Raw genomic sequence first — 26,455 nt, forward strand, 5'->3', positions numbered from 1 at the left:
GGGATTGTGGTGGGGAGGCGACGGCTACGAGAAGTGCCGGTGCCCGGCGCCCAGGAGCAGGCGGCCGCCGGCAGCCCCCGAAGAGGCACAGCAGCGGCGTCTACAGCGACCGGGAAGCCACGCCCGCTCGCGAGCGGGGGGCTGGCCCAGTACCCCCCCATTCTCCCCTCCCTCGGACCCCTCCCCGCGCGGTCCCTCCCTCCGCCCGCGGCTCGGCTCGCGGGAGGCGCAGGGAGCCTGGGCTGGCGCGCTCTCCCGGGCGCACACACATATCCACGCACGCACGCCCAGAGCAGCTGTCTCCGCCGTGGCCGGCGCTCCTCTCGCCCATGCGGACGGACAGAGCTCAGGAAGATGGCTGACGACTCCGTGGGGCCCCGAGGATGCAGCCCGGCTGCGGCGGGAGCGGGAGCGGCGGAGGCGGCACCGGTAGCGGCGACAGCAGGAGCGGCGGCGGCGGCGGCAGGAGCGGCGGCGGCGGCATCCCCGAGACTCCCCGGGCTACCCTTCCCCGTGACTGCCACTGACGGTCTCCGCCGCTAGAAGAGACCCCCGCTCCTCCCTCGCCTGCCTCCCCCTCCCAGCCCCGGACCCGCCAGCACCGCTATCTCCGCCAGCGTTGCCACCATCAGCACCACCTCCACCTCCGCCACCGCCACCGCTACCGCCACCACCACCACCGCCGGCGGCGGCAGCAGCCATTTCATCTCCACAGAAACCAGACACAAAAACATGGCAGAAATGGAGAAAGAAGGGAGACCTCCGGAAAATAAAAGGAGCCGGAAACCGGCTCACCCCGTGAAGAGGGAGATCAACGAGGAGATGAAGGTATTTTAGGACTCCGCGGCCGGGAAGACCGAGCTCTTTCTTCCGTCCGTTCCCTTCGGGCTGTGTAGGCTTGGTGGGGGGGCGATAGGGGCGCGCTTGTCAGTTTCTATCGGGTCCCCGGGACGCCTCAGCTCCTCCTCCAGGTGCAAAACCTAGGCCAACTCACGAGCTGCATCCCCGAAATCTGCCAACCTCAGATCTGATGGGGGCGGGGGAACATATACTATTTAACCTCACAAACCCTAGATTAGTGCAGATGTTTCAGGGTGAGGGTACCGGACCCCAGTGGCGAGTGGGCATGGCGCAGAGGCTTTCGCAATGGTCAGTGTAGTCTTTCTTTCCTTTTCGGAAATGAGCCTCCGGACCCCTCCAAAGTTAAGAGCTGCCGAGATGGGGCACTGGGATACCTGGATTCCACCCCTCTTCCCAGTTCGTCCCCAAGCTCGATGATCCCTCTTTGCTCCAACTCGTCAGTAGCGGCCGTGTAGCTGTCAGTGCTCGAGGCTTGGGCCGGAGTGGCTCGGGTCAGCGACAGTACAGCCAGCGGGCTCGCTTCTGCCGCCCCCGGCCGCTCGTCTCCGCCGCTGCCCCGGGTCTCCAGCTCGCCTCTGTATGCTTCACTTTCCCGTTAGCAGATCGGGCAAGCCCGGCTGAAAGCCAGCTGTCTGAGGGGCGGCCTTCACAGCCGCCTGCCCATTGTTCAGGAAGGCCAGCCCAGAGTCCTCTCTACGAGGCCGGGCTCCCTGCCAGGCCAGCGGTGCTCCAGAGGTGGCGAGCGCAGCCTCCTGGCGCTCCAGCTGTTCGCGCTGAAGCCTGAGAACATCGTTCAGCTTGGACCCCTCTTCACCCCACTTCTTTATCTTCCTCAAAGTTGTGCGTTTTGCCTGGGCGAGGATTTTTATTTTGTGTGGATTTGACGAGTTTCACAATTTTTTTTAAAAAAATCCCTTTATGTATATAGTTTTGTTTCTATGACTTAACAAAAAAAAAAGTATAAGGCTTGCTTTTTGCGTTCCTTGGTGTTCTCCACTTCTGCACAGAATCCTTAATACAGTCAGGTGACTTGGTCATTTTTGGTTACGTTTGTATTTGAAAGGCAAACTGGTTAAAAATGGTATGGGACTAATTCACTGTTATTGCGTTTTGGCGTCTTCTTGGTTATAACAAGCCTATTTAGGGAGAGTGCCTCGGTGAAGCCCATGCTCAGAAAGGGCAAACATAGCTTATGCCGTTTGTGTAACTAGGTGTCTGACCGTCGCTTTATCCCTCTCTCGGAAGTCTCACCAGTATTCCGCATTTTGGAAGTAAGGCTGTTATTTCGGGGGGGGTGAAGAATTTTTGTCTGGAAGAAGAAGGTATCCGTCTGGAAAAGTAAAAGCTTTGCTTTGAAAATTAGTATCATCCCCTGTAACAGAAGCCACCATTGATTCCAATGATAGGCAGTGAAAGGAAGGAAGGGAGGGAGGAAAGAGAAAAGGAGAGAGAAAAGGAGAGAGAAAAGGAGAGAGAGAGAGAGAGAGAGAGAGAGAGAGAGAGAGAGAGAGAGAGAGAAGGAAGGAGGAAGGAATAAAGAAAAGTTGTTTTCTCCTCTCCATGAGGCAGAGTGTGCCCTGCAGTTCTGGCCCTTCCCGCTTGTCCTGTGTTTCTACATTACTTTCCCTGTCGTTTTAAATGAAGAGTGGGGGCCCGACAAGAGAAGGCCACTAGGAAATCACAGATAGCTCTGGCCCTTTCAAACGCTGCCTAATGCCCTCTATATGGATGGCAGCTTTTAAGTTTCATAGGTTCTAGAATTACAAATTAGCTAATTTTAATCAAAACATGTGAAACGTTATCCCGGCTGGATATAAAGGCTGACTGTGCTCAGTGCTTGGGGCTGGTGCTGTTGGCTTTGGCTGCAGGCGCACTCAGTGGTTTGGGAGATAGTTGTCCTTCTACAGTATAACAGATGTTTGTCTGAACTAGTGAGGAAGAAACAAAAACAACATTGTGTGAAGGGGGAAAATTACACAGTTTTCAGCCCATGCTGCAAGACTGAGTGTGGGGTTAGCCTGGATGCACAGAATTTCCTCTTTTAAAAATGTTATTTTTTTTTCTCCAGACTGCTTCTACTATTTGGAGTCTTAATCCTTGTTTCAATCTGTAGCATTAAATGAGAAGTTTTATTTCCTTTTATTTCTTTTTTTTTTTTTAAAGGAAACACATGATTCAATTGTGGCATTTTCCCTTCTAGTTTGGAACAATATGAAAGACCCTGGCAACATTCAATCGTGTCCATGTATACCATTCCAGGGTGTCTAGTGGTTTTATAAGCATTCTTCTAATATAACATCACCCCCCCCAAATATCCTTACTTAAAAAGTAGATTCTCAAAGTCACCGAGTTATTTTGAACTCATTAATATTTTTTCTGATTTTAATATTAATCACCACACCAACAAAGCCCCTCCCTATTCCCCATGGTATTATTATCCCTTCAGCTTCCTGAGCTGAAGTGTAGGGTAACATAACAAGTTGGTTGCCCTGTATAAAAATGTGTGCAACAAAATGTCATCGAGAACACAATGTAGCCTTGTACAGCTTCATATCAGTGCCGCTGGGGCAGCCTGGCTGTATTTGCCTTCATCTGAAGAGCTTTCATCTGGACCAGTGTAAACTAAGCCCTGGTAAGTAATCACTGCCCAGCAGAGAGAAAGGAATGTATACAGCTAGCGGGGCCTAAGCTGTAAAAACGGAAACCTGAGCTCCCACCTCGGATCGCATATCAAGGCTTGAAGGTAGGGGAAATGAAAGGGGAAAGAGGAGAGAGGAATGGAAAAGTCAGCCTGGGAAGTGGAGGATCAGGAGGAGGCCCCCCTTGGGGAGATTTGGCCTGGGGATTAGGGAATTTTATCGTGGTGTACAGTGACCTACTCAGGTTTCAACACTGCCTGGATTGAGTTGCTTCTCTGTGAGCTGAAAGAAAAGGAACTGGTGTGTATGAGATTTTTTTTTTTTCTCCTCTGGGTAATAGAAAGGACACTGGTACAAGTGTCTATTTTAAGTGCGGCAAATGGGGAGTGATGAGAATGGCTAGCAGAACTGCCTCACCCAGAGACTGTCTTCAAGATTTCCTAAGCATGACAAGCACACGGTAGTTCAAACTGGCTGGGGTTTAGCTGACACCAGCGATGGCAGTGGAGGTGGTCTTCATGTGGCGGGGAGCTAATGCTGGTTGCTGTCTCACTAGATCGGATATCGAGTTGCATTTTCCTTATCACTGGTTTAATGGATATGGCAGTTGTAACAAATTTAAATTTGATACAATATAATTTTGTGTGTGAAAAGTACACGACTTGGCATAGCTTGGCTGTGATGTACTTCAGGGGAAATATCTTCCCAGCAGGAATGCGTATCTTATTGTGAGCGTTATGATGCTTCTTTATCTTTTCTTCTTTTCATCCTAATTTTTCCTGGCTTAAAGAAAAATTGAATGCTGTGCTGACAATTAGTATGCCTTATTAACTAGTGACCAGAAAAGAGGATGTTAAAAAAGACAGCTATCAAAAGGGTTTATTATTATTATTATTATTATTATTATTATTATTTTGGCCTTCTAAAATGACTATGGGGACTCTATCTAAGTCAATGAGGCCCTGATATATTGTCAATCCACGTCACAACACATGGAAGTCAGGATGGAGGGATTCCAGCATATGGAAGAATTAATTAGCATAGGAGTGTTGTATCTTCTAGAACACAGTTGATTGAATATAGAAGCTATGTATTAATGAATATATGCCTAAACTTTCTCTGATCAAGACATGTATTTGTGCAATAAATCTCAGTGAATTGTGATTAGTAGGTCCCAAACAATAGCACAAAACATTCCAAACTGTAAGTAGAGATAATTAGTCAAAATTTTCTTTTTAAAACTCTTTGACAAAACTAATGTGATCAGATTAGGCACTCTGGCCTGGAAACCTCTTAAACAACCCATTATTCCCTCACTTACAATGTTTGGTTTCTTTATCAAGTACTCAACTACAGGGTCATTTGTGTAAAATGTCACAAGGTCTCACCCTTGCTGAAGGTTTTTGCCCACAAATAGCGTCAAAAGCTAATTTGTGCCTAAAATTATACCTTGATCCTGCTTCCCACAGCCCGAGGTGTGCACATCTGTTAGTGTTAGCAGGAAACCTTCCTTAGGGATTGCCTAGTTTGTTCTCTGATGGTCTCTGTGCGGCTTTAGAAATGGCCTCTGTTGACCGCAGGGACAGTAAAACAAGGTGCAGAACTGATGAGCGGAATAACTTGGATGTTCAAGAAGAAAATGAGAGAAATGAGAGTATGGGTTGGAAAAGCCTGTGTGCTGAAGGCTGACATGAACTTACGGCCAAGGCAAGCACATCTTAAGTCTTAGCTCAGAAACACTGTCTTAGTGTCAGTTACAGAATGCCCTAGGAACTTAGTACCGGCCTTGGGACCAGATCCCACGCAAGCCCTTCAGGCATCTATTAGGCTGAGCAGGAGCCTCAGGTGGGCTTTGTGGCTGGGCTGATCCCCTGAGCAGATAAGTCAGGCTTGGCCCCAGCCTCTGGGGCGCAGCAGAGTAGGGGTGTTGCTGAGCCTTTGACTTTACTCGCAGGGATCCAGGCTACAGCCATCTCCTGATGGGTGCAACAAGGGCTCAGAGAGCTACGTGCTCTGCTCTGGGAGGAAGGGGGCTTCTAGAAGAGTCTCCATGGGTGACCTGTCGAGCATGGTGGAGAGTGGAATGCCCTTCTCCAAGCCTTACACAACTTGTAGGGTCCAAATACTAGGAAATGGAAAGGAACCACTCCACTTCCTCCCAAATCTGAAATAAACATTTGAAATAGAAGAAAATGAGTCTGACAGACTCGTTCCCTTCTGTGTTTCCTGCCTCTGCGCTTGCCAAGCCCCGCTCCAAGGAGCCAAGCCCTGCTTTTCTTGTGTGAAAGACAGACTTATAGGAACCAAGAGGTAACAGAATTTTAAGGAAAGTCAAAAACAGAGCCTCCAAGGAGTGTAAATATTAGTGAGCATGAGCGACTCTCTAAACGGAGATCCCAGAGAAAGGCCAGACTCTGTAGATCTTGACGTCTGAGGAAATGTCCATTTGACTTGTTGAGGCTTTACACTTCTTTTTGGAAAAGAAAATGTTAGAACAGAAAAACGAGAAGGTGAATCATAAATAGCACTCCTGCTGGCTAAAACTTCCTCTTTGGGGCTGAGATGCCTGCCACGCTTGCTCTTTCTAATGAAATCGTTGACTATTTCCCTGAAAGAGAAGGTATATTACAGTGTAAAAGGAGGGAGAAAATAGATCCCTTTTTAAAAATAGTGCCAGTTGAAACACTATGCATGGAAGCTCACGTGAACAAGGTCTGCTGGATGTTTATTTTAGGGGCTGTAGACAGACAGACGGTCATTAGTCTCTCTCATCTAAGCGAAAGTCTGGGGAACGAGGTACTGAGTGAAGGCCAGTGACTCCGTCCGGCACAGGCAGGGAAATGATGCAACAAGTTTTGGTGATTTTTTTTTTTAAAGGCTACTTTTGCAGCTGTGATAAGACACAGCTGCATGCAGCTGTACACCTGCCATGCCTGCCGCTGTGCCAGGGAGGGCCAGTATCCACAGTTTCACAGCATTTCTTTGACCCTTTTAAGGGCAGTTGATGTCTTGGCAGCAAAGTAAAATGGGGCACGTGATTGTTTGCCGTCCATCTCATGGAAAAACACAGCTTTCATATGTGGCAGCACATGATTTGGGTTTCCTATGACAGTTGGATAGCCATCGGGTTTGGAATATATCAGCAGAAGAGTAAGACCGTCCTCAGCTGTTCTCAGTGGCTCTCTTTGTCATGATGCATCCCTTGCATTAAGATCAGCATTGAGATGGGTGATGACAGTGCTGCAAAGTGGCCCAAAGTAGAGCACAGGGATCGTCTCTAAAGGACCTGCAGCCAGGAAGCTGCAGCCAGACCCAACAAGGAGAGCTCAGGGTAGGAAATCCATACCTCGAGTGCTAATCAGACCACGCTTTGCTAGTTTGTGCCTGGTGATGGCCTCCTAATCCCTCATCAGTGGGAGTCTTTCTTATGTCATCTGACCCAGTGGGACTATAAATATGAAAGCACTTCGTAATTGGCGAGGGGCTCTTTACACATCTCGTCTGCTCTATCTAAATTCCATCCCCTGACCTTTTTCTTGGTATAACCATAAAATAAAAGTAGTCCACTGGGTCTGTGTTACGAGAGACAACTTAGACTCAGCTCTGGCCCATGCTGAAACTGCTCTAAGCAAGTTCATTCTTACTTCACTCTGGAATAGAGCAAGGCCCCGGCTTCTCTCCCTTCCCTTATCTCTCTGTCTTAGTAAGCCCATTAGGCTTCGAGCATGGACCCCACAAGTCAGGTGAAACACTTGTGGACATAGCAAGACAGAGAAAATACTTTCCAAATCTGATCATCATGTTGTTATCCAAAACCAGCCCTAGTGGAGAGTCCCAGCACTTCCCTTCCCCAGACCTCTCTTCTCCAGCTTGTGAATCGTTCAGGATTTGGAGTTTTCTTTTCCTTTGAAAGTATCTCCCAAGTGCTCTGCCTTTTTGGGGATACATGTCAGAATGTTGTGAAGTGAAGTAATGTGACTGACAGATTCTTTTTTACTATCATTTAAACTGTGGAGATGACTGATACAGTTGCCTATGAGTGAGGCTAAATGTTAATTAATTTTTAATTAAAGTTAGCTTTTTATTTTTTATAAAAGCAGCACAGAGTCACGACAGAAGCAGTAGAATGAGTACTAGAAATGGCCAGAGAATGGGGCTGGAGAGATGGTTAGCTGTTAGGAGAACACATTGTTCTCACAGAGAACTAAGTTTCCTTTGAAGCATTCATGTTGGGTGGCTCACAACTGCTTGGAACTACAGTTTCAGAAGATCTGAGGCCCTCTTCTGGCCTCCACAGGCACCTGCATGCACATGCGCGCGTGCGCACACACACACATACACACACACACACACACACACACACACACACACAGGCACACACCCCATAAATATAAGAGTAATAAAATAAATATTTGACAAGAAATAGAAAGTAAAACAAAGCTTTAGTTTTCCCACTAGAATAATTACTATGAGCATCATATATTTTATGCTCTTTTCTGTGTGTGGTTTTTTTAAAAAAAAATCAGTTCTCTTTTAAAAATTAGTATATTGTTAATAGCTTTTCAAGTCACTAAAATTTATCTACTGTGTATATTTTAGTGGCAAAATATATCCTATTGTTTGATTAAACTGAAATTTATTTAGCCAGTTTCTAATTGTTTGGCATGTAGGTTTTTTGTTTTCTAAGAAAACGACACTAAGATAAGTATTCCTGAACATAAATCTTTTTGTACCTATTTTCTTAGGCTAGTTGCTAATATCGATACAAATAAAATTACCAAGTCAAGTGGTATTTAAATATTTAAGGCTTTTAACTTATGAAGTCAAATTACCATTTCTAAAAGTTGTAGGAATTAGAGTTCTGTTTAGAAGTATGAGAGTGCTCACTAGAGTTGTCATTATCTTTGAAGAAAATGGAGACAGGGTTTCACGTAGCCTAGGCTACCTCAACCTCATTATGTAGCAGAGGTTGGCCCTGAGTTTCTGATCCTCTACAGTGCTGGGATTATAGGCATGTGTCACAATATCCAGTTTATGCAGTGCTGGGGAACCAGCTCAGGGCTTCGTGCATGGAAGGGGAGCATCTACCCACTGAGCTGCAATTCTAGCCCTGAACTTTGACATTTGTATAAGACTTCTAGCTGAATGAGAGTGTCAAAGAAATGTCATTGGAATTAAGATTCAACAAGAATTGCATGCACACACGCACACACACAGAGTTTGCTAGTATCAAAACAGCTTGGAAGGTGGAAAGAGCAGCTGGAGAAATGTCTTAGTGTGTAAAACTGCAAGTTTTAGAACCTGAATTCAGATCCCCAGAACCCAAATAAAACTGCAGGTGCAGCGTGCATGCCTGTAACCTCAGCTCTGAAGAGCCTCAGGGGCAGATATAGGACTCATGGGGTTTAATAGGTGCCAAATCTAATTGAATTGGTGATCTCCAGATTTAGTGAGAGAACCTATCGCAAAAGAAACCCTGCGGAGAAGCAATTGAGGACACTCCAGCTTCCTCCTGTTCTCCAAACACACGTGCGCATGCGCTTACATACAGGTGCATGCGTGTGGACGAGCACACACATACACACACACGAATAAAAGAAAGACAAAAAAAGGAAAGAAGAAACAGGGAAATTTCTTCCTACATATCTATGACCTAGCTGCTATTTAACTCTATGAGAGCTGCCTTTCGACTAAGTGATAGGACTGCGATCTTTTCCTCAGAGCCCCAGAAAAAAAGAAAGGGAAATCAGAGAGCGTAAGAAAGAGATGGGGTGGTTATTGGAAAGACAAAGCACTCAGCCACATGTGATGTCAAAAGTTGCACAAGGAGAAGATTCAGTTTTAGCTGTGAATTTTGAACATCCCATCTCCAACAATACCGCTGATTAAGGAGAGTGGAGGCCAACAATCCACTCCAAATGCAGCAAAATTTCAACAGAGGCAGATGCATTGATAACACTGACATTCCATGGTACGATTTCTTTGTAAGGTCTTGACTGACCCAGGAGGTAAATTGGCCTCTTTGCCGCTGCATCTACAGTAGAATTAAGCTTGGCATAAGAATCAGAAGATTAGGACTGGGCGGTGGTGGTGCACATCTTTGAGCCCAGCACTTGGGAGGTAGAGGCAGGCAGATCTCAGTGAGTATGAGGCCAGTCTGTTCTACAAAGTGAGCTCTAGGACAACCAGGACTGTTACCCAGAGAAACCCTGTCTTGAAACACGAAAAAAAATAAATAAACAAACAAATAAATGAATGAATCAGAAGATTAGTTTCAACAATGTGGATGCCTAAACAAGACTTGCATAATGACATCACCAGGAACAAGGCCCCACCCCTAAGTGAAGAGCTCCCTGCAGGTAATGGCTGCTGAGATGGGGAGAAGCAGTCTTCTCCAGAGATAAGTCCTCTGATATTGTCCAGTCCAGTGACATATGCACAATAGCAAAATGGACCCAGTGATGTGTGCATGCATGTGTGGGCGTTGATGCATGTTTATATATGTAACAATAATACAGAAGAGGTAATACATTTGAGGAGGCGTTTTGGGGGCACTGGAAGAGTTGGAGGGGGAAGAGAGAGGGGTGGAAATGGTGTAAATATAGTACTCACATCTGAAATTAAGAAAAATTAAGTTAGAGAAAAAAGAATAGGAAGACCTCTATTTCGGTTTGATGCTCCATGATCTTCTATGCTCTGATTTTCTGTCGTCAAATAAGGATTTCACCTCAGTTCACCAGGAATTTATTGTGGAAACCCAGCTCGCAGGCCGGTCGAAAGGAACACAGATGTAAATGACGTGGAAATACTGCAAAGTGCTCTAAGACTTAGAAATTAGCATTTTAATTTTAGTGACCTATTTTCCAAACTCAAATTGGACCACATAGTATGAGAGAGGATTTTTGTGTCTCTTCCAAAGACAAGAAAACAGTCTGCAGAATATAATTCAGTTGCCAAAACATTGCAGTTTTGGCACGTTTTGGTGGTTCCTGAGAGCAACGATAAAGTATTTGAAATAACGACTGCTCAGTAGAGTTTATGCTTGTGTGGTCACCATCGTTCTGGCATTTATTTGCAAAAACTGCTTTGTTTTTCCACATAAGTAGAAGTTCCATGATTTCATATAATTCTAAAGCTAGGAGGGACTTCTAAAGCAAATTTATTCTATGTGTAAGAGTGTTTTGCATACATGTATGTCTGTGCGCCACATGTGTGCCTGGTACCTTTGGAGGCCAGAAGAGGGCATCCGAGTCCCAAGCATTGGTACAACTGATGGTTTCTGGTTGCTATGGAGATGCTGGGATTTGAGCTTGGGTCCTTTGAAGGAGCAGTGGGAACTCTTACTGTGGAGACATTTCCTGCCTTAGGTCTTCAGGAGAAATGTTGCTTGAAGGGTTGAGGAAGTACCTTACATAGCCCCAGTACAGCAGCACCTATCCCCTCTTATCAAGAAGTGTTGTTGCCTTTGCTTCCGTCTTGCCCATCTCCCTTTAAACAAACGAGCAAGAAACAACGTAAGAAAGGACTACTTTTTCAATTAAAAAAATTGCTTTTTAAAGAACAATACTATAAGAATGCTGGAACGTGAAGCAAGGTGGGACTTTAATCTTAGCACTCAGTGGCAGATCTCTGTGAGTTTGAGGTTAACCTGGTCTACACAGTAAGGCCCATGCCAGTAGAGCTTCACATAGAAACCCTGTTTTTGTTTTTTTTGTTTGTTTGTTTATTTACAGCTGAAGCAAGAGTTATTGGAATTCTCTGCAAGAAAGGGTTGAAAGCATGTCTAGGCCATAAACGTTTCATAATTTACATAACCTGGAGTGTTAGGTGACAATGGCAAAAATCGCTTTCCTTTACTTTGGTTTGCAATGTAATGAGTCCATATGCTGTCTAGCCTATTACCCTCTATCTAGAAACTTAAGCTATTAAATGTTTTATGCCTTGAGGATATTTGGCTTCTTAACTCAATAGTAGGTATGGGAGAGTTTATAGTCTATCTCTTTTTGGTTTTAATTTTATTATTTAGTTTTATGTGAATGGGAGTTTAGCCTGCATGTATGTCTTGGTCCCATGTGTGTGCAGGACCCATAGGGGTCAGAAGAGAGCATTCGGATCCCCCTAGAACTAGAGATACTGACAGTTGTGAGCGGCTTTGTGGGTGCTAAGTATTGAACCTGAGTCCTCTGGAAGAGCAGCAGTGCTCTTAACTGCTGAGCCATTTTTCTAGCCTCTCTATTTCGTATGTATGTATGTATGCATGTATATGTGTGTGTGTGTTCATGTGTGCATATTCAATTTCTCTCTTTTACTATGTTCCTTCCTTCTCAAATGGTTTGAGATTTATCACTTGAGCTCCTATACGCCTGTTGTTTCCTGCCCCTGCACTCATATATCAGAACAATTTGGCATTTATTTTCATTTTCAGTGACAAGAAAAGGAACCTTTTGTAGTTACTTCCCTGACATTTATAGTAACTTGAAAATCATGGAATAGATCAAATTCATATTGGCTGTTTCATGATGGCTCTGAGTTTTCAACAGAAAACATAAATAAAACTGAGTTTTTGTTTTTGTTAAAATGTCCAAATAATATGACTTTGGTGTCAATAATCCAGTTGAGGTTTCAGTTTTTATCGATGTCTGAAAATTCTGCATGGATCTCTCAGATTGGCTCTGGAAGGATGAATGAATGGATTTGCAGCTGGACTAAAACAAACAAATCTATCTCCTCAGCTGGGAGGTTGATGCATGAATTATGCATCTGTAGCCTTTGTGTGACTTCAGAACGTAGAAACAGTGGAGAAAGTAGTGTCTTGCAAGTAGGGTACCACGAGCCTTCAGACTGAACTAGGAAAGGGTGCACCAAACCAGATGTAGTAGCTGGGCGTGACTACCCAGAAGAACATCCGTCTTCCTGGCACAGTTCTCCTAGAGATTGGGGCAAGCAGCAAACAGCTCCACAGGATTGCTTGAGCCTGGCTTTTAATACTGTTGGGGACAGATTTTGATGCAAGGCAAGAATCAGCCTCGGAGATTTCTGTTGCCAGACCTCTGGTGGAGGACCTGGGTTTGTGTGTGCTAAGATACTGCCATTTTGTGGTTCGTGAAAGAAACGGGTCTTAGGGAAGAGCACCATCTCATTAAAGAAATCTCCTTTGATTAAATGGAACAGCACTTAGCCCAGTTTTCCTCAGTGGTATTCCTGAAGCTGCTACGCTTAGTATTCATAGTGAGCATATCACCTTTGTGCGTTCATGGGAAGAATGTCTATTTCATGTGGACATGGCCATCCATCAGAGAGAGTAAATGCCCCACTAAAGTTTGATATGGCTGGCTGTTAGCCATGAGGATGGTGACACTAAATCAATCTGGCTATTTTTCTTTAATTGCTGGTGTACTAAAGCATCATAGTTGGATCTTAGAACTTAAGTGGGTACTAAGGGGAAAAGTGTAGCATCCTGTGGGTGGTTTGAAATGCCAGGTTTATTTCTGTGGGCTCAACACTGTAATATCTTTTATGGAACTCTTCTGAGATCTGAAGTCAGAGCATTTAGGAAAACCTGAAACACATGTTGAGGGTTCCTGCACTCAGGCTCAGCCTTGGTGCTTCACTTTGGTATATAAATTATATTCCCCAGTGGAATTCAGAAATGACATTATCTAAGAAGAGTAATACAAGGTTCTCTGAGCTACAGAGAAGTCAGGATCTGTAGTTATCCTAGTTCAGAGTAGAAGGCTTGTGGCTGCTTGAGAGCTGCTTAAGTATAAAGAGCGGTAGCGCAGAGCTGCACATTTTGTCTCTGGATCTAGCAATTGATAAATTGATAGACACAGGCACTTGGCATAAGTATTGAATCTGTAAACCATGCCCACTGTTTACAAACTTGGATATCTCTGATAACAGCAGTGACATCGTACAGTCGCATATTAGCTTAGAGTTGATAAAGTAGTTTTATCCAAAATCTAGCTGACTTCAAGTTCGTTGGCATTTCCATGTCACTTATCAGAAGACATAGTGACCTTTGGTTTCACAGAGAATGAATCTGTCACTAGCACAATTTGTAAAACAAAGTATCCATCAAGTTAACAAATACCTTGGCCAAAGGAAAATTGTAAGGAGGGACCCTTGAAATCTAGTCGGTTCTTTTGGTACGGTACTGACTGGCAGTTGAGAAATTATGTGTCTGTTGAGACTGTTTTATTTGCAGTGAGAGGCACATTAAGTAACAACACCGAGTCAGAAAGCAATTCTAATTTAAATTAATTAGAACTACGAAAAGCTCATTTTTATTTTCAAAATCTTTTCCTATTTGCTTTGCATGCTTCCTTTCAATATTTTTGTATTCCTGCAGAACTTAAACTGCAGAAGAACACGCTAAAGAACAACTTCCTATTCGTAGATGAAATGGACAAGTACCTTTTTCTTGTCTTTAAACTGCCACTGTCTGAAGGCCTGTCATAACCGGATGAGTCATTCTGCGATTTAAATGCATTACAGCCTTGAACATGATTGAAAAGTGAACAGTCCTCTAGGGGAAGTGGGGCTGGCATGAAATGGGATACGGCTAACAGAATTTAACTTGTACATTCTTTCCAAATAATTATTGATTACGGAACTGAGTAGCAGCTTCTGCTTCTCTTTCAGAACTTTGCAGAGAACACCATGAATGAACTTCTGGGCTGGTACGGCTATGACAAAGTTGAATTAAAAGACGGTGACGACATTGAGTTCAGGAGCTACCCTACTGATGGGGAGAGCCGGCAGCATATTTCTGTTCTCAAAGGTAAAGGCTCTTTGCTCACGCAAAGGAGAATGAACTGTCTCCCCCTGCCAGAGTGGAATTGCTGTGGGTCTCCCTTGGTTGTCATGCACACACGCAGCTTAAACCTCAGCTCCTCACACTCTGGGCTGTGACCCATATGGGACCGAGGAACTGAATGTGGGACTTGTGCAAACTTTGGCAACGGTAAAAGGTTTCTGAAGCTATAGTGGCCCCGGATTCACGCAAATCAATGTGTAACGCGTCTGAGGTGTTGCTGGTGGTGCGGTGCGTGCATGTGATGCATCACGCGACTTCTCCGCGGCCTTGGTTCTGAACACGCATGCCCCGTGCAGGCTGTCATGTCGTACAGTGACAACAGATGCCTCCTGAAACACCTTAGTTCAGATGCAAGAGTATTGCCTGTTGTGAGTTGCAGTGTTCCTACCATAAATACAAAGTTCTCTGCTCTTGGAGAAATATCGTTGTTTAATTTTGGAAAGCAAAATCTTTTTTTTCTTTACTATCCACACATTTTTCTCATTTATTGCATGCAACAATCAAGTAGAATTATATAAATTTTCAGAGACAATAACCAACTCTCAAACCAAGTCACAGGGCAGAAGGAGCAGAGAAGTTATTCAGATCCATCTTTTGATCTCTAAATTCTTTCCTGCTGCCCCTCTCTGTGGTTCAGAATGCACTGAGTGAAAAGCAAAATCTTAATATTTCTAATGTTACTCCTCAGCGTTTAAGTGCCAAATTAGTATAATTTTGGATTTATTGTCTTGGAATATTTGGCTTTTAAAAAATATTTATTTTTTTTATAACATACCAATCCCAGTTCCCCTCCCTCTTCTCTTCCTGCTCCTACTACCCCACTCCCCATATGCTTCTCAGAGAGGGTAAGGCCTTCCCTGGGAAGTCAGCTAAGCCTGTCTCATCACCTGGCTGAGGCAGGACCAAGGTCTCCCCTCCCAGTGCCTTGGTTGAGCAAGGTATCGCTCCATAGAGAATGGGCTCCACAAAGCCAGATCATGGATGAGAGTTAGATTATGGTCCTCCCCTGCCAGTGGCTCTGTATACTGCCCACACCACACCATTGTCACCTGCAGAATGGGGCCGAGTTTGGTCCTATGCAGATTCCCCAGTTGTTAGCTAGTCCAAATCAGTGAGTTCCCACTAGGTCTAGTCAGCTAATTCTGTGGGTTTCCCCACCGTGGTCCTGACCCCTTTGTTCGATTATCATGCCTCCCTCTCTTTGATTGTGCTCCCGGAGCTCAGCCTGGTGGTGAGTTGTGGATCTCTGCATCTGCTTCCATCTGTTTCTGGATGAGGGTTCTAGCTTTTTAAAAATGGCATCTGCGTAGCTGACTTGAATTGCATTTTTTTTTTAAAAAATCATTAAATGAATTTTGGATTGGGATTAGGACAGAATTTCCAATAATTTCCAAAATGACTGTAAACATGCCCCTGCCATTCTGTCCTATGCATTCTGTGCAGTGGGGTTCCTGGCATTGGTTACAAGTCAAAATATAGATCAACACTGAGAAATGTTGATGATGTTCTGTGTCACATTGTATCAGACACTTCAGCCAAGATTTACTTCCCTATGTAAAATTACACAAGTACATCCATCTCATTAATATACACACTTGCTTTCATCTTTAATAAATGGCAAAATTGCATGTACAATGATACAGGGATTGTTTTAAGATAATTTCTTCATGATGTGTTATCAGCAAATGTCTGATTTGTGTACATATTTTACATACTATACCCTTCGCATTGTGTAGAAATTTTTTGGGTGAAAGGGAGCTGGGGGCGGGAAGGTTCCAGAAGAGTCACTTTAGGTGGATTCCCAGTTGTGTTTTCCTGTAAGCAGAGTTTCACAGAACACCAGAGCTCAACAGAAAACAAAAATAGACACAGCTCTGCGTCCTTCCAGCAATGGGAAAACAGGCCAGGACCGAGGACCTTAGGGCTGCCGTCCGGCCGCAAGTCAGAGAAGCAGTGCTTGCTAACTTGGAGCTCCATTGTCCCTTTGATGCATCATCAGTGCTGGGGGCTGGGGCTTTCTGGGAAGCGCAATGCCACGATTTATATGTTCAGATGGGGGGGGGCGTTCTCTGTTGTCTTGTGAGCCCCCCTTCCTTGCATTTGGATGGGAATTCTAAAAGGAAGCCTTATTTTCATTCTGTGTGTCGGCTTCCCTCTCTTGCTGCCCCACGCTCTCGCAGAGGGTCAAGAGCAGAACAAGCTGGAGATGGTTAGATCAAAGTCCAGCTAGCACGTGACAATTGCGGAGGAATGGCAGAGCAGAATTCACACGGATTCCGAGTGGACAGCAGTGCCGAGCCTAAGCGGGAAGCCTGTGTGACTCCAGAATTAGGAAACCTAAATTTGGAAAGCGAGTCTGTGTATAAGATAAAAGAGGAAGGACGTGTGAAGAGATTTTGGTAAAATGTGGGTACAACTAACTGTTCTTTGTCGCTGGCTATTGGCTCAGTGTTTATGTTGCATCAAAATCTATTGGCAAAATACCTGTTCAAATACCTCATTCCCCGTCTTTAAGAAAGCGCTCTTCTTCTTATATGCCAATGAACTGTAAATGAGCCGTGCTGCAGGCATGTGGAATTGAATCTTCATGACAAATTTTGCTATGAAATTGTGCACATCACGTTATGAAGATAGTATCATCAATTTTGCTGCAAATGAAAAAATGCAAGTCCTGCGCTTATATTCTATAAACTAATAGCCTCAGTAGTCCTTTGCCTGGGTGATTGTCTGTCTCTGGGGAACATGGGAAGAGTCCCATGCTTCTCATGGTTGACGTTCTCTCTTTCTCTCCCACCCCTCCCTCCCCTCTTTCTCTGTGTGATACAAGGATATCTGTGTGCAAATTTTATTTCCACTTTTGTTTATTTTAATGGATATTACCAATACCCAGTGCAATAGTAGTTTTTGTTGTATTTTGATGTAATCGTTTGGTTCAGTTGACTATACCATGGCTTAGGTTTATAATGCAGTGGCACAGAGCTACCGTTCTGGGATACATTCAAGGCTTCCCCCATGGCCAGGGAGTGATGCTTGCTATATATCCCTTTGTTCGTAGAAAAGGTTAATTGCCTCTCCATTTTCTATGGGATTTTACAGTGCTAAAATTCATCACGAAGGTTCAGCTGGGATATTAACTATCATAGTGGAGCAAATTATAAAGAAAAGCCCTTTGGAAATTGCTGGTAGCGAAACTATAAAGCTTCAGGATGGATTGTGGAGCTCTGGGAAATTGCTTCAAGGTTTGCAAGGGAAATTTTGTTCTGTTACATAACCGATGTACTTAAAGAAATGAGGAAAAAAATTTAAGTCTAATGAATAAGTTCTTGGTTATATTGAATGATTTTTTTTCTCTTACAGAAAATTCCTTGCCAAAACCAAAATTACCGGAGGACAGTGTTATTTCATCATACAATATAAGCGCGGGCTATTCAGGCCTTGCCACTGGGAATGGACTCAGTGACTCACCTGCAGGGTCAAAGGACCATGGCAATGTGCCCATTATTGTACCTTTAATCCCACCACCTTTTATAAAGCCGCCAGCAGGTAAGCACTATTGGGATTCCCAACCCCAACAGTCTGTATGCAATCGTTTTCGCTGTCTTAGACAGTTTATTAAAAACTCAACTTAAATGAATATGGCTTGATGAATGTTATAGATAAGTGTTAGTTCACATATTGCTTAATGTATTATTGCTATTATCCCCAAAATTTCCTTATCTGTTTCCACTTGGGCTGTAGCGTTCAACTGACTCCAGACCTTTTCTCCACCAGACTCAGAAAAAGATACTTTCCTTCTCTGTAGTCACTTACTTTGGTTCTTTTTTTTTTCTTTAGAATAAGATCTATACAATGACAGGCTAGCAAAATGTACACATGATTGAACAGGCTGGTGCATAAGGAGGGCCAGGCCTTTGGGGTTTTCTGAGGAAAGGGACAGTTTTGGAAGAAGACGTGTGGCAGACACGTTCCTGCACGTGCCTTCCTCTAAATCCATTCAAGAAGCCAGTTGTAGTATGCATTGTCTCCACAGAATCCTCTCCAATTCCTGGAAAGCTGTCTCTGAGCTCTTACAAGGACGGAAATCTGAGTTCCACTTGCATGAAAATGTAATCGGTTGTTTTATGTTTCCAGAAAATTAGGTGACTGTGCATTCGATCTTGGTGGTGGAGGGCAGAGCTGATGGTGTTCTCTGTAGCTTCCAGGCATAGTTCATGCAAATACCCAGGAAAACTCTGGCTTGCTGTAAAAGGGTGGAATTTTGCTAGAATGCTTTACTTTTATTGCTAGTTATTTGTGTGTGTCAAATTGAACATTGACAAATACTGAGTTATAATAGCAGTATTTATTGTAACGTGCTAACATTAATGCTTGTGTTCATATTTGAGAGGATAGATGTTTGATTATGCTCCCGTAAACAGCGAGGGCATTTCCAGTACAGATTCCTCAGCTTGAGTTACAGTGTATTTATACATTGTCTTAAGCATTCCTTTATCGCTTTGCCCACATTGTCTTGTTGGCCTACTACATTTTAACAAGTCAAACTGATCTATCATACAGAGGCCATTAGTTATGGTATTAAATTAAGACTCATTTGTTATTAAACTCATTGTTAGTGCTAACTACTGACATAATTGGCGAATCATGTAATATTTCCCTTATCGGTGATCTTATTTTCCTTTGGTTGATTGTTTTAATGATACAGAGGGACCAGAGTTTATAAGGACCAGAGACATATTTTGCGTAGGCTACTTGGCAAGAAAAGGGTAGGTAATTTTGTAGATGTAGCGCTCCCAACCGAATGAATATTCTGTGGCTTAGATGAGGGCTTCAAGGGTGTTAATTAGTGGATGTGACAATGTAGCAGGAACACAGGCTTCAGCCTGAGAAAACCTGGGTTTCAATCCAGGCTTTGTCCCTTAGCAGCACTGTGAAAGAGGACAGGTTCTGCCCGCGTGGCTCCTTTCAGTCCCTCATTTATAGCCTGGGCTCACAGTCCTACCTCCTGGAGTTGGGGAGATGAGGGTGTCCTAGGATAGCCACCACAAGAGAGCTAGGTAGCCAACAGGGTGCCTCTTTTTCTTTTTTCTTCTTTTTGAGCCCTAATCTGCACTAGAGTCTTCTTGCACATCATTGGTGCATAGGAAGGTGTGTATCCAGACACAAATCCGTCCCCAAGATTTATTTGAACAAAGAAAACGGCTTGAGAAATTAGCATAGCCCAGGCGAGTGAGGCCAGAGAACCTGCCCTGAAGTTTCCTGTGGAGCCAGCCACGTGGAATTCAAGCACACAGCTTCCATTTAACTCTAATTCCACATCAGATCAGGAAATAAATATGCAAAAGGAGAGAGGCCAAAAACCGAGCCTTGGAAATCGTAGCCGGAGGAACTCTGAGGAATTAGAAGCCAGGGTAACCCAACCCCAGTGGTTTTCTGCTGTCTGCTGTGGAACTCCAAGGCACTCATCTGTGGAAAACAAAGTGTAGGGACGGACGTCTTTCCTTTTCTGTGTCCGTTCTACCCTGTGTCTGCCCCCGAATGTTCTCCACCTTCTAGCTCTCACCAAGCAGAAACTCACCCAAAGAGACGACTGTTGATTTCCTAAACTAGGGCCAGGCTAGTAGACCTGGCTTGTGGAGAGCCTGGCAGGACTGTAGACTTTGTGGGTCACACTGTCTCTCACAGCTACCCAGGACATTGCTGCCGTAGGAGGAATGCAACCTTAGATGATGCATGCATCAAGGACTGTGGCTGTGTTCCAACAAAACCCTATTTACAAAAACAAAAAAACAAAAACAAAACAAAAAAATGAAACTTAAACCATGTGGTGGGACTTTGGCTGAATGTCACGCTAGGCAGGACAGGATTAGTGAGTTCTCGCGGTAGCTGCGAGCTGAGCAGGCCTCCAGAGTCAGGCTGTGCATGTGGCAGGTGTTCTGGAATATTGTAAGCTGTGACGGGGCAGGGAAGCAGTGCTTTTCCTGTGCTCGCAAAGTGGTCTACTCTAGTGTTCGCTGAGTGAATTTTTTTAAAATCAAATTTGTGTGTGTGATGATGTGTGTCCAGCGTGTGCGACGGTGAAGGGTCAAAGGACATCTTTGTGAAGCTGGCTCTCTCTTTCCACCTGTGTGGATTCTGGGGCTCGAACATAGGTCACCATCCTCCCTCGGCAAACACTTCACCTGCTGAGCCATCTCCTTGGTCCTCATCCTCGTTCTTTTATTTAATGCAACTTTTAGAGCAGTTCTGAGAAATAGCGTGTTGGGTGTCATTAAAGGCACGAAGTTCAAGCACGTTAAATAGCTCCCTTGGATCATGTGTCTTCTAAGTCCTTAGGGTCTCCTGACTCCCAAGCCAGCATTCTTTTTCATAGAAAGTAGCCATTTCATTTCACACTGTTTCAGAATAGCAATGCTTATCAACATGCCATTACTTCTAGATTCCCCAGTGGCAGGAGATACAGCTTCCGCCTGCAAGCCCATTCTACAAGTCCCTATGTTCAGGAGAGACTTGACTCCTTCACTGTCCTTGAGGATCTGGGGGCCTATGAGTCCCATGGTCATTGAGAGGAACATCCGAGCTTTCAAGGGCTGCCCTCTGAGGCACTTGCACCTCTTCCAGATGTGAGAGACTGTGTCTGGGCATGTGCTGGTTCTCAGCCCGCTCATAAGCTCGGGCAGGCTCACCACTGGATCCCACTCACGTCTTGGCAGCCAGGGAACCCAGTGGAATGCTTGTGACTGGGAACACAGAGATACCACATTCACTTGGATTTCCACTCCCTTTGCACAGCTTCATACAAGAAGTGTGGGTGAGCTCACTTCTGGGCCCAGGAACTGCTCTTCTGGTCCTGCCCCACCCCCTCCTTTTCTCTGAAGGAGGGAATCTCCCCGTGTTTCCATGATTACCTCGGTATCGACCCTGCTTTGGCCTCGCAGGCTTGTGCCCATTTTCCAAAGCTCAGCCGCCCTACCCCCTCAGAGACAGCTTCTGGCCCTGGGTGTAGCATTTGTGACATCACAGGCGTTACTATGGTAATAGACTTGTTATAAACACAGGATAATAGCCCTGCTTTTGCTTTTCTTTATTCCCCCATGCAGTGAAGGGAATCACCGTGATCCTTAAATAATAATCACGGATGTTGCTGCAGCGTCTAGGACGGGAACGGAGTGAGGCTGCGGTGCTGCCGTTTAGACACTGTTAGAGAGATATTAGAAAATGTTACAGAGCACCTACCGAGTCTTCTCACGCCAACACGTCTTTATCCTTTTCATTTCAATAGATTTACAAACCTCCAAGGCTAGTTTTTGAAACCACACCATGAATCCTGTCTGAACTGACAGAAAAAAAAATATATTAGCAAGACTTGAAATATTTCTCAGGTTAATCACATCGCCACCTTGCTCCAGTTCTCATGCTAGGGACTGTGACGCAGGCTCAACCCTTCCGGCCTTCATTAGGAGAGGACGGAGAGGACGTGCCCAGAAGGGGATCCGAAGATGAAGCAGGAACGCCTCCCTAGAAATTCTCTACTAATCCCCTGTCCAGTTTGAGGATGGACGTTTTAATAAAAGCGGTTGGCTGGGATCCTATGCGCTTTATTGCTTTAGAGTGTAGTCATCACATTTAGCCACTGACCAGCCTTTGTAGCAGTGCTCTTTCTAGAGCTCATCCCTTAACACGTCCTCTGCAAACACTAGGCAGGCTTAGGTCTGGCCTCCTTGCCAATCTCTGTTGAAAGGTCTGTGGTACAGCTGGGACCACGTCTAAGCCTTTTTTTGGGGGGGAGGGGGTCCTGGGTCTTGCTTCATAATAATATTTTACTTGTAAGAATTTAAAAAAAAATCAAAAATCGCTGCGGCTAGTGGTGTCATTACTGTGTTCACAAGGAAAGATGAAATGAAGGCCTCATGGCCACAGCCAACTCCACATGTCGGGAGGCGCAGGGTGGAGGGGAGCCTTGCCAGGTCTCCCTGGAGGCTCACAACTTGCCTATTTGGAATCAAGAATCCCTGTAAATCCCTGAATACTTTAAAATGAAATGAAATGTGAAAAAAAAGAAGGGGCTATGCTTCTCTTGATGCATTCCTGTGACCGTTCTGAATAGAAAGCCTTCGACCTGGATGATAAGTGCCCGTATTTCTATTCCCCTCGCTGCTCCCAAGGGGGGAGGTAAAATGTGGAGCCGTCTACACAGCACACATGGGCTTGTGGGCGGGGGGGGGGGAGGAGAGTTGAGATCAATCTCCAAAAACCAGCTTGATTTCCTGTACGCAGACACATCTTGCTTTTCTTTGAAAACAATGGCCATTTCCTGTCCCCCAGGGTGGTTTGCATTCAGGGAGCTTTCTCAATTTGTGTTCAGGCTAAGTCATGGAAATATGATATATTTTTTTTTCAAGACAAATCTTGAAATTCCTAAGTGGTTTTGAGAACTGGGCTCCAAGGAAACGTTAGCTTAAACGAGACTATGAAAAGTCCATGTGATCTCTAAGCTCTATGTATACAGAAGAGTAGCCCACAGTTAATAAGCATGTTGCTTTTTGGCTCTCACAGTTCTTACATGAACTTGTTATAACCAGGAAAGTGGGAATCAGAATGTGGTTTGCATTATGGTCATTATTTATTTTATCTGTTATTCAATAGTCTTGGGGCTTGCATGTGAGTGATGTGTTCCAAATAACCATTGAGAAAACAGGATTTAATAAAAATTGCTTTGGCATTTATTTATTTGTCCAACTCGAAATATGATTATTAAATAAAATTACCTCGAGTTAATGGGATTTGGATGACTTACTATTTATGTACTAGATATATTTATCGAGAGAGAGAGAGAGAGAGAGAGAGAGTCCACTGAAAATCTTGGATTTTTAAGTAATTTAGGATAGGGCAGGAGGGATTACAGTGAGTGGCAGCGATGGAATAGGAACAGCTAATCACGCAAAATCATCTTGTCACAGTTAATACTTTTGAACAGTTATTACGGGCCAAGATAATAAATGACATCATTTAACTCTCCCCAGGAACTCTGAGGGTGCTCCGACTAAAATTGTTTTACAAACAAGGAAACCGAGACACAGCCATTTGGCTGAGGACACGCAGGTCATAGTTGGTAGACTTGATACTTGAACTTGAGATTGAGTTTCTTATATTCACAACCACAGGCTTATCCAGAGCACTGTGTCTGTCTTCCAGTAGGTGTTAGTTACCTGTCTTTTTGCTGTGAAAACAGCAGACCAAAAGCAAGCGGAAGAGGGCTATTTTAGCCCACAATACAACCCAGCATGGTGGTAGGGGCTGCAGGCAGTCGGTCCCCACTGTGTCCAGTCAGGAAGCAGGGAATTATGAAAGCCTGTACTCAGCTTTCTTGCGCAATCTGGGGCCTCAGCCTACGGAATGAATGATACTGCATCCTCCACTTTAGTCAATCTAATAATTCCTCACTGGCATGCCCAAAAGCTTGTCTCCTAGGTGATTCTTGATTCTGTCAAGTTGGCAGTCAGTATCTATTAGTCTTTCCAGAATGCTACTTCACGGCGGCAGACAACATGGATATACATTACAATCCCTGGTAACCAGGAACTTAGAGTGTGCTCAGTACATATCAAAAGCTTGCCACTAAAGCCAGGTGTTGTGGTGCATGCTTGTAATCCCAGCACCCAGGAGGTGGAGGCAAGTAGATCAGGTTCAAGTCCAACCTCAGCTACATAGTGAGTTCAAGGCCAGCCTTGGCTACACAAGACCCTGTTTAAAAATCTAGAAACCAAGCCAGACAAACAACAAAGAAAGAAACAACCAAACCAAACCAAACCAAACCAGTATCATTTCAGTTTGAGTTTGAATGTATGGTATCATTTTACTGTAGTAATAGGAGCGGCGGGGCTGTGTCCCCAGCACCCCGGCCGCCTGCTATCTTATGCCCCGAAATAATTACACGGAAACTGTATTCTTTTAAACACTGCTTGGCCCATTAACTCTAGCCCTTACAGGCTAATTCTCATATCCCGATCAACCCATCTCTAATAAACTGTGTAGCATCAGTCTTACCGGGGAAGATTCTAGCCTACGTCCATCCTGGCGGCTTGCTTCATCGTGTGTGCCTCAGAGAGTAGAGCTCTCGCGTCCGACCGGGAGAGGGGAGCATTGCGTCTCTCTCTGAGCTCACTTCCTCTTCCTCCCAGCATTCTGTTCTGTTTACTCCTCCCACCTATGTTTTAACCTATCAGGGCCAAGCATTTTCTTTATTGCTTAACCAATGAAATCAACAGATTGATATATGACACTCCCACATCATTTTACCTGCAGTTACAATATACATAGTGGGAGTATACATGCTGTAGAAGTTGTCGGTATGGAAGAGGCAGAAAGGGTCTTGACAGTCAAGACCTGCACATTCCTACAACCTGATGAGAATGATGCTGAGCCACAGTAATTTGAAATTCAACATGATTGGGAGGGCATGAACCCCAAAAGTCTTAGCTACTATGGTTCAGGTCCTGATTCATCTCTATGTTTATATATATATTTCTGAGACAGGGTCTCAGTTTGTAGCCCAGCCTGGACTGAAAGTCACTATGTAACTCTGGCTGAGCTACTCTGAGTAATTCTCCTGCATCAGCCTCACTGTCCTGGGATTAAAGGTGTAAGTTGCCAAGCACAGTTCATTATCTTTATACAGCCGAGTGTTCTTGAAAAAAAGGTGTAAAAAGGATTTTAGTGTGATCTTCTTAATTCCGGAAGGAATGTATAATCTGAAGGGTAAGATGATGCCGTGGAGAGACGGTTATGGCAGTAACCAGGCAACCAGAGCTGTTGACACCGGCTCTGCCATTTATTGCCTACATAATATTACATGGGTCACTTAGACTCCATGATCATATTTCTTTGTCTACAAAGTTATATGGTTAGTCACCTGATGGCTAAAATTTCCTGTATCTGTAAAATCTTACAGTTTCAGTTAGAGTCCCAGAGCTGCATAAAGGTGGGAAGGTAAAACTATCTTCAGAAAGTTGTCTTCTGAACTCTACATTCTCAACATGGCTCATACTCACATGTACACACACGCGCACGCACACACACGCGTGCGGGGCACACACACACACACACACACACACACACACACACACACACACACACATGAAAACAACCATAAGAGCCCAGCTTTGTGGTTTATATAGCTGCTCACCTGATTTTATTCCTGAAAGGAGAGTAAACCTGTCTAAACACCCTGTCACTTGCGCTTGCTAATTGGCTGGGCGAGGTGGAAGTAAACACACCCATGTATGGAGTCACAGCCCCCAAAAGCCCGTGGGAGGTTTGTACCACTTGGAGCAATGCGTTTTTAAAAAAGATGTATGTTGTGTGTTTGGGTGTCACCCCCATGCCTACCACAGTGAGTATATAGTAGCTGGTTCTCTCCTTGCATCATGTCACGTGATTTATCTCAGGTTGTCTGGTTTGGCAGCAAGTACCCTCATACTCCCCCTCCCTTTTAAATATGTTTTATTGTGTTTATTCATTGCACGTTAGATTTACATTAGGACCTTCCTTCCTTCCTTCCTTCCTTCCTTCCTTCCTTCCTTCCTTCCTTCCTTCCTTCCTTCCTTCTTTCTTAGACAGGGTTTCTCTGTGTAACAGCCCCAACTGTCCTGGAACTAGCTCTTGTACACCAGGCTGGCCTCAAACTCACAGAGCTCCACCTGCCTCCCGCGTCCTGGGATTAAAGGCATGCACCACCACTGCCCGGCTACATTAGGACACTTTCAAACAAGAATACATTGTACTTTGAGCACAATCCCCCTCCTACCCCTCTGCCCTCCCCTTTCTTGCCTCCTCATCCCCCAACAGCCCCCCCTTTTTTTCTTAGTTTTATTCCTGTTTCCATGTCGTATTTATATCAGTGTAAAATTTAGGAACCACAATGAAAGAAATATACTGTATTTGTCTTTCTGAGACTAGTTTATATGTGGAATAGGATTATCTCCTGTTATACCTATTTTCTTGCAAGCAACATTAACCACATTTTTTTATAATTTTACTTTTAATTAAATTATTATATAATTTCTTCCCTTCCTCTTATGCCTTCCACGTTCCCCCTTCCTCTCAAATTCACTGTTTATTTTTCTTTATCATTGTTACA

The 26,455-nt window shown here is 44.4% G+C and overlaps 1 protein-coding gene across 2 annotated transcripts in view; it reads left to right on the plus strand.

Moving 5' to 3' along the window:
• The first annotated feature begins 222 nt into the window (after positions 1-222).
• The window catches only part of Sobp (sine oculis binding protein homolog), a 169,194-nt gene continuing 142,961 nt past the window's right edge, over positions 223-26,455 (plus strand). Inside the window, exons 1-3 of one of the 2 annotated variants that reach the window (XM_075944583.1) lie at positions 223-828; positions 14,145-14,283; positions 17,677-17,862. In XM_075944583.1, the coding sequence (XP_075800698.1) occupies positions 733-828; positions 14,145-14,283; positions 17,677-17,862 (421 nt within the window). In that variant the 5' untranslated portion in view covers positions 223-732. The remainder of the gene's footprint in view (positions 829-14,144; positions 14,284-17,676; positions 17,863-26,455) is intronic. The other variant, XM_075944573.1, reaches the window with a different exon arrangement.

Source organism: Microtus pennsylvanicus, chromosome 1 (genome assembly GCF_037038515.1).
Source record: "Microtus pennsylvanicus isolate mMicPen1 chromosome 1, mMicPen1.hap1, whole genome shotgun sequence".
Taxonomy (NCBI): Eukaryota; Metazoa; Chordata; class Mammalia; order Rodentia; family Cricetidae; genus Microtus; species Microtus pennsylvanicus.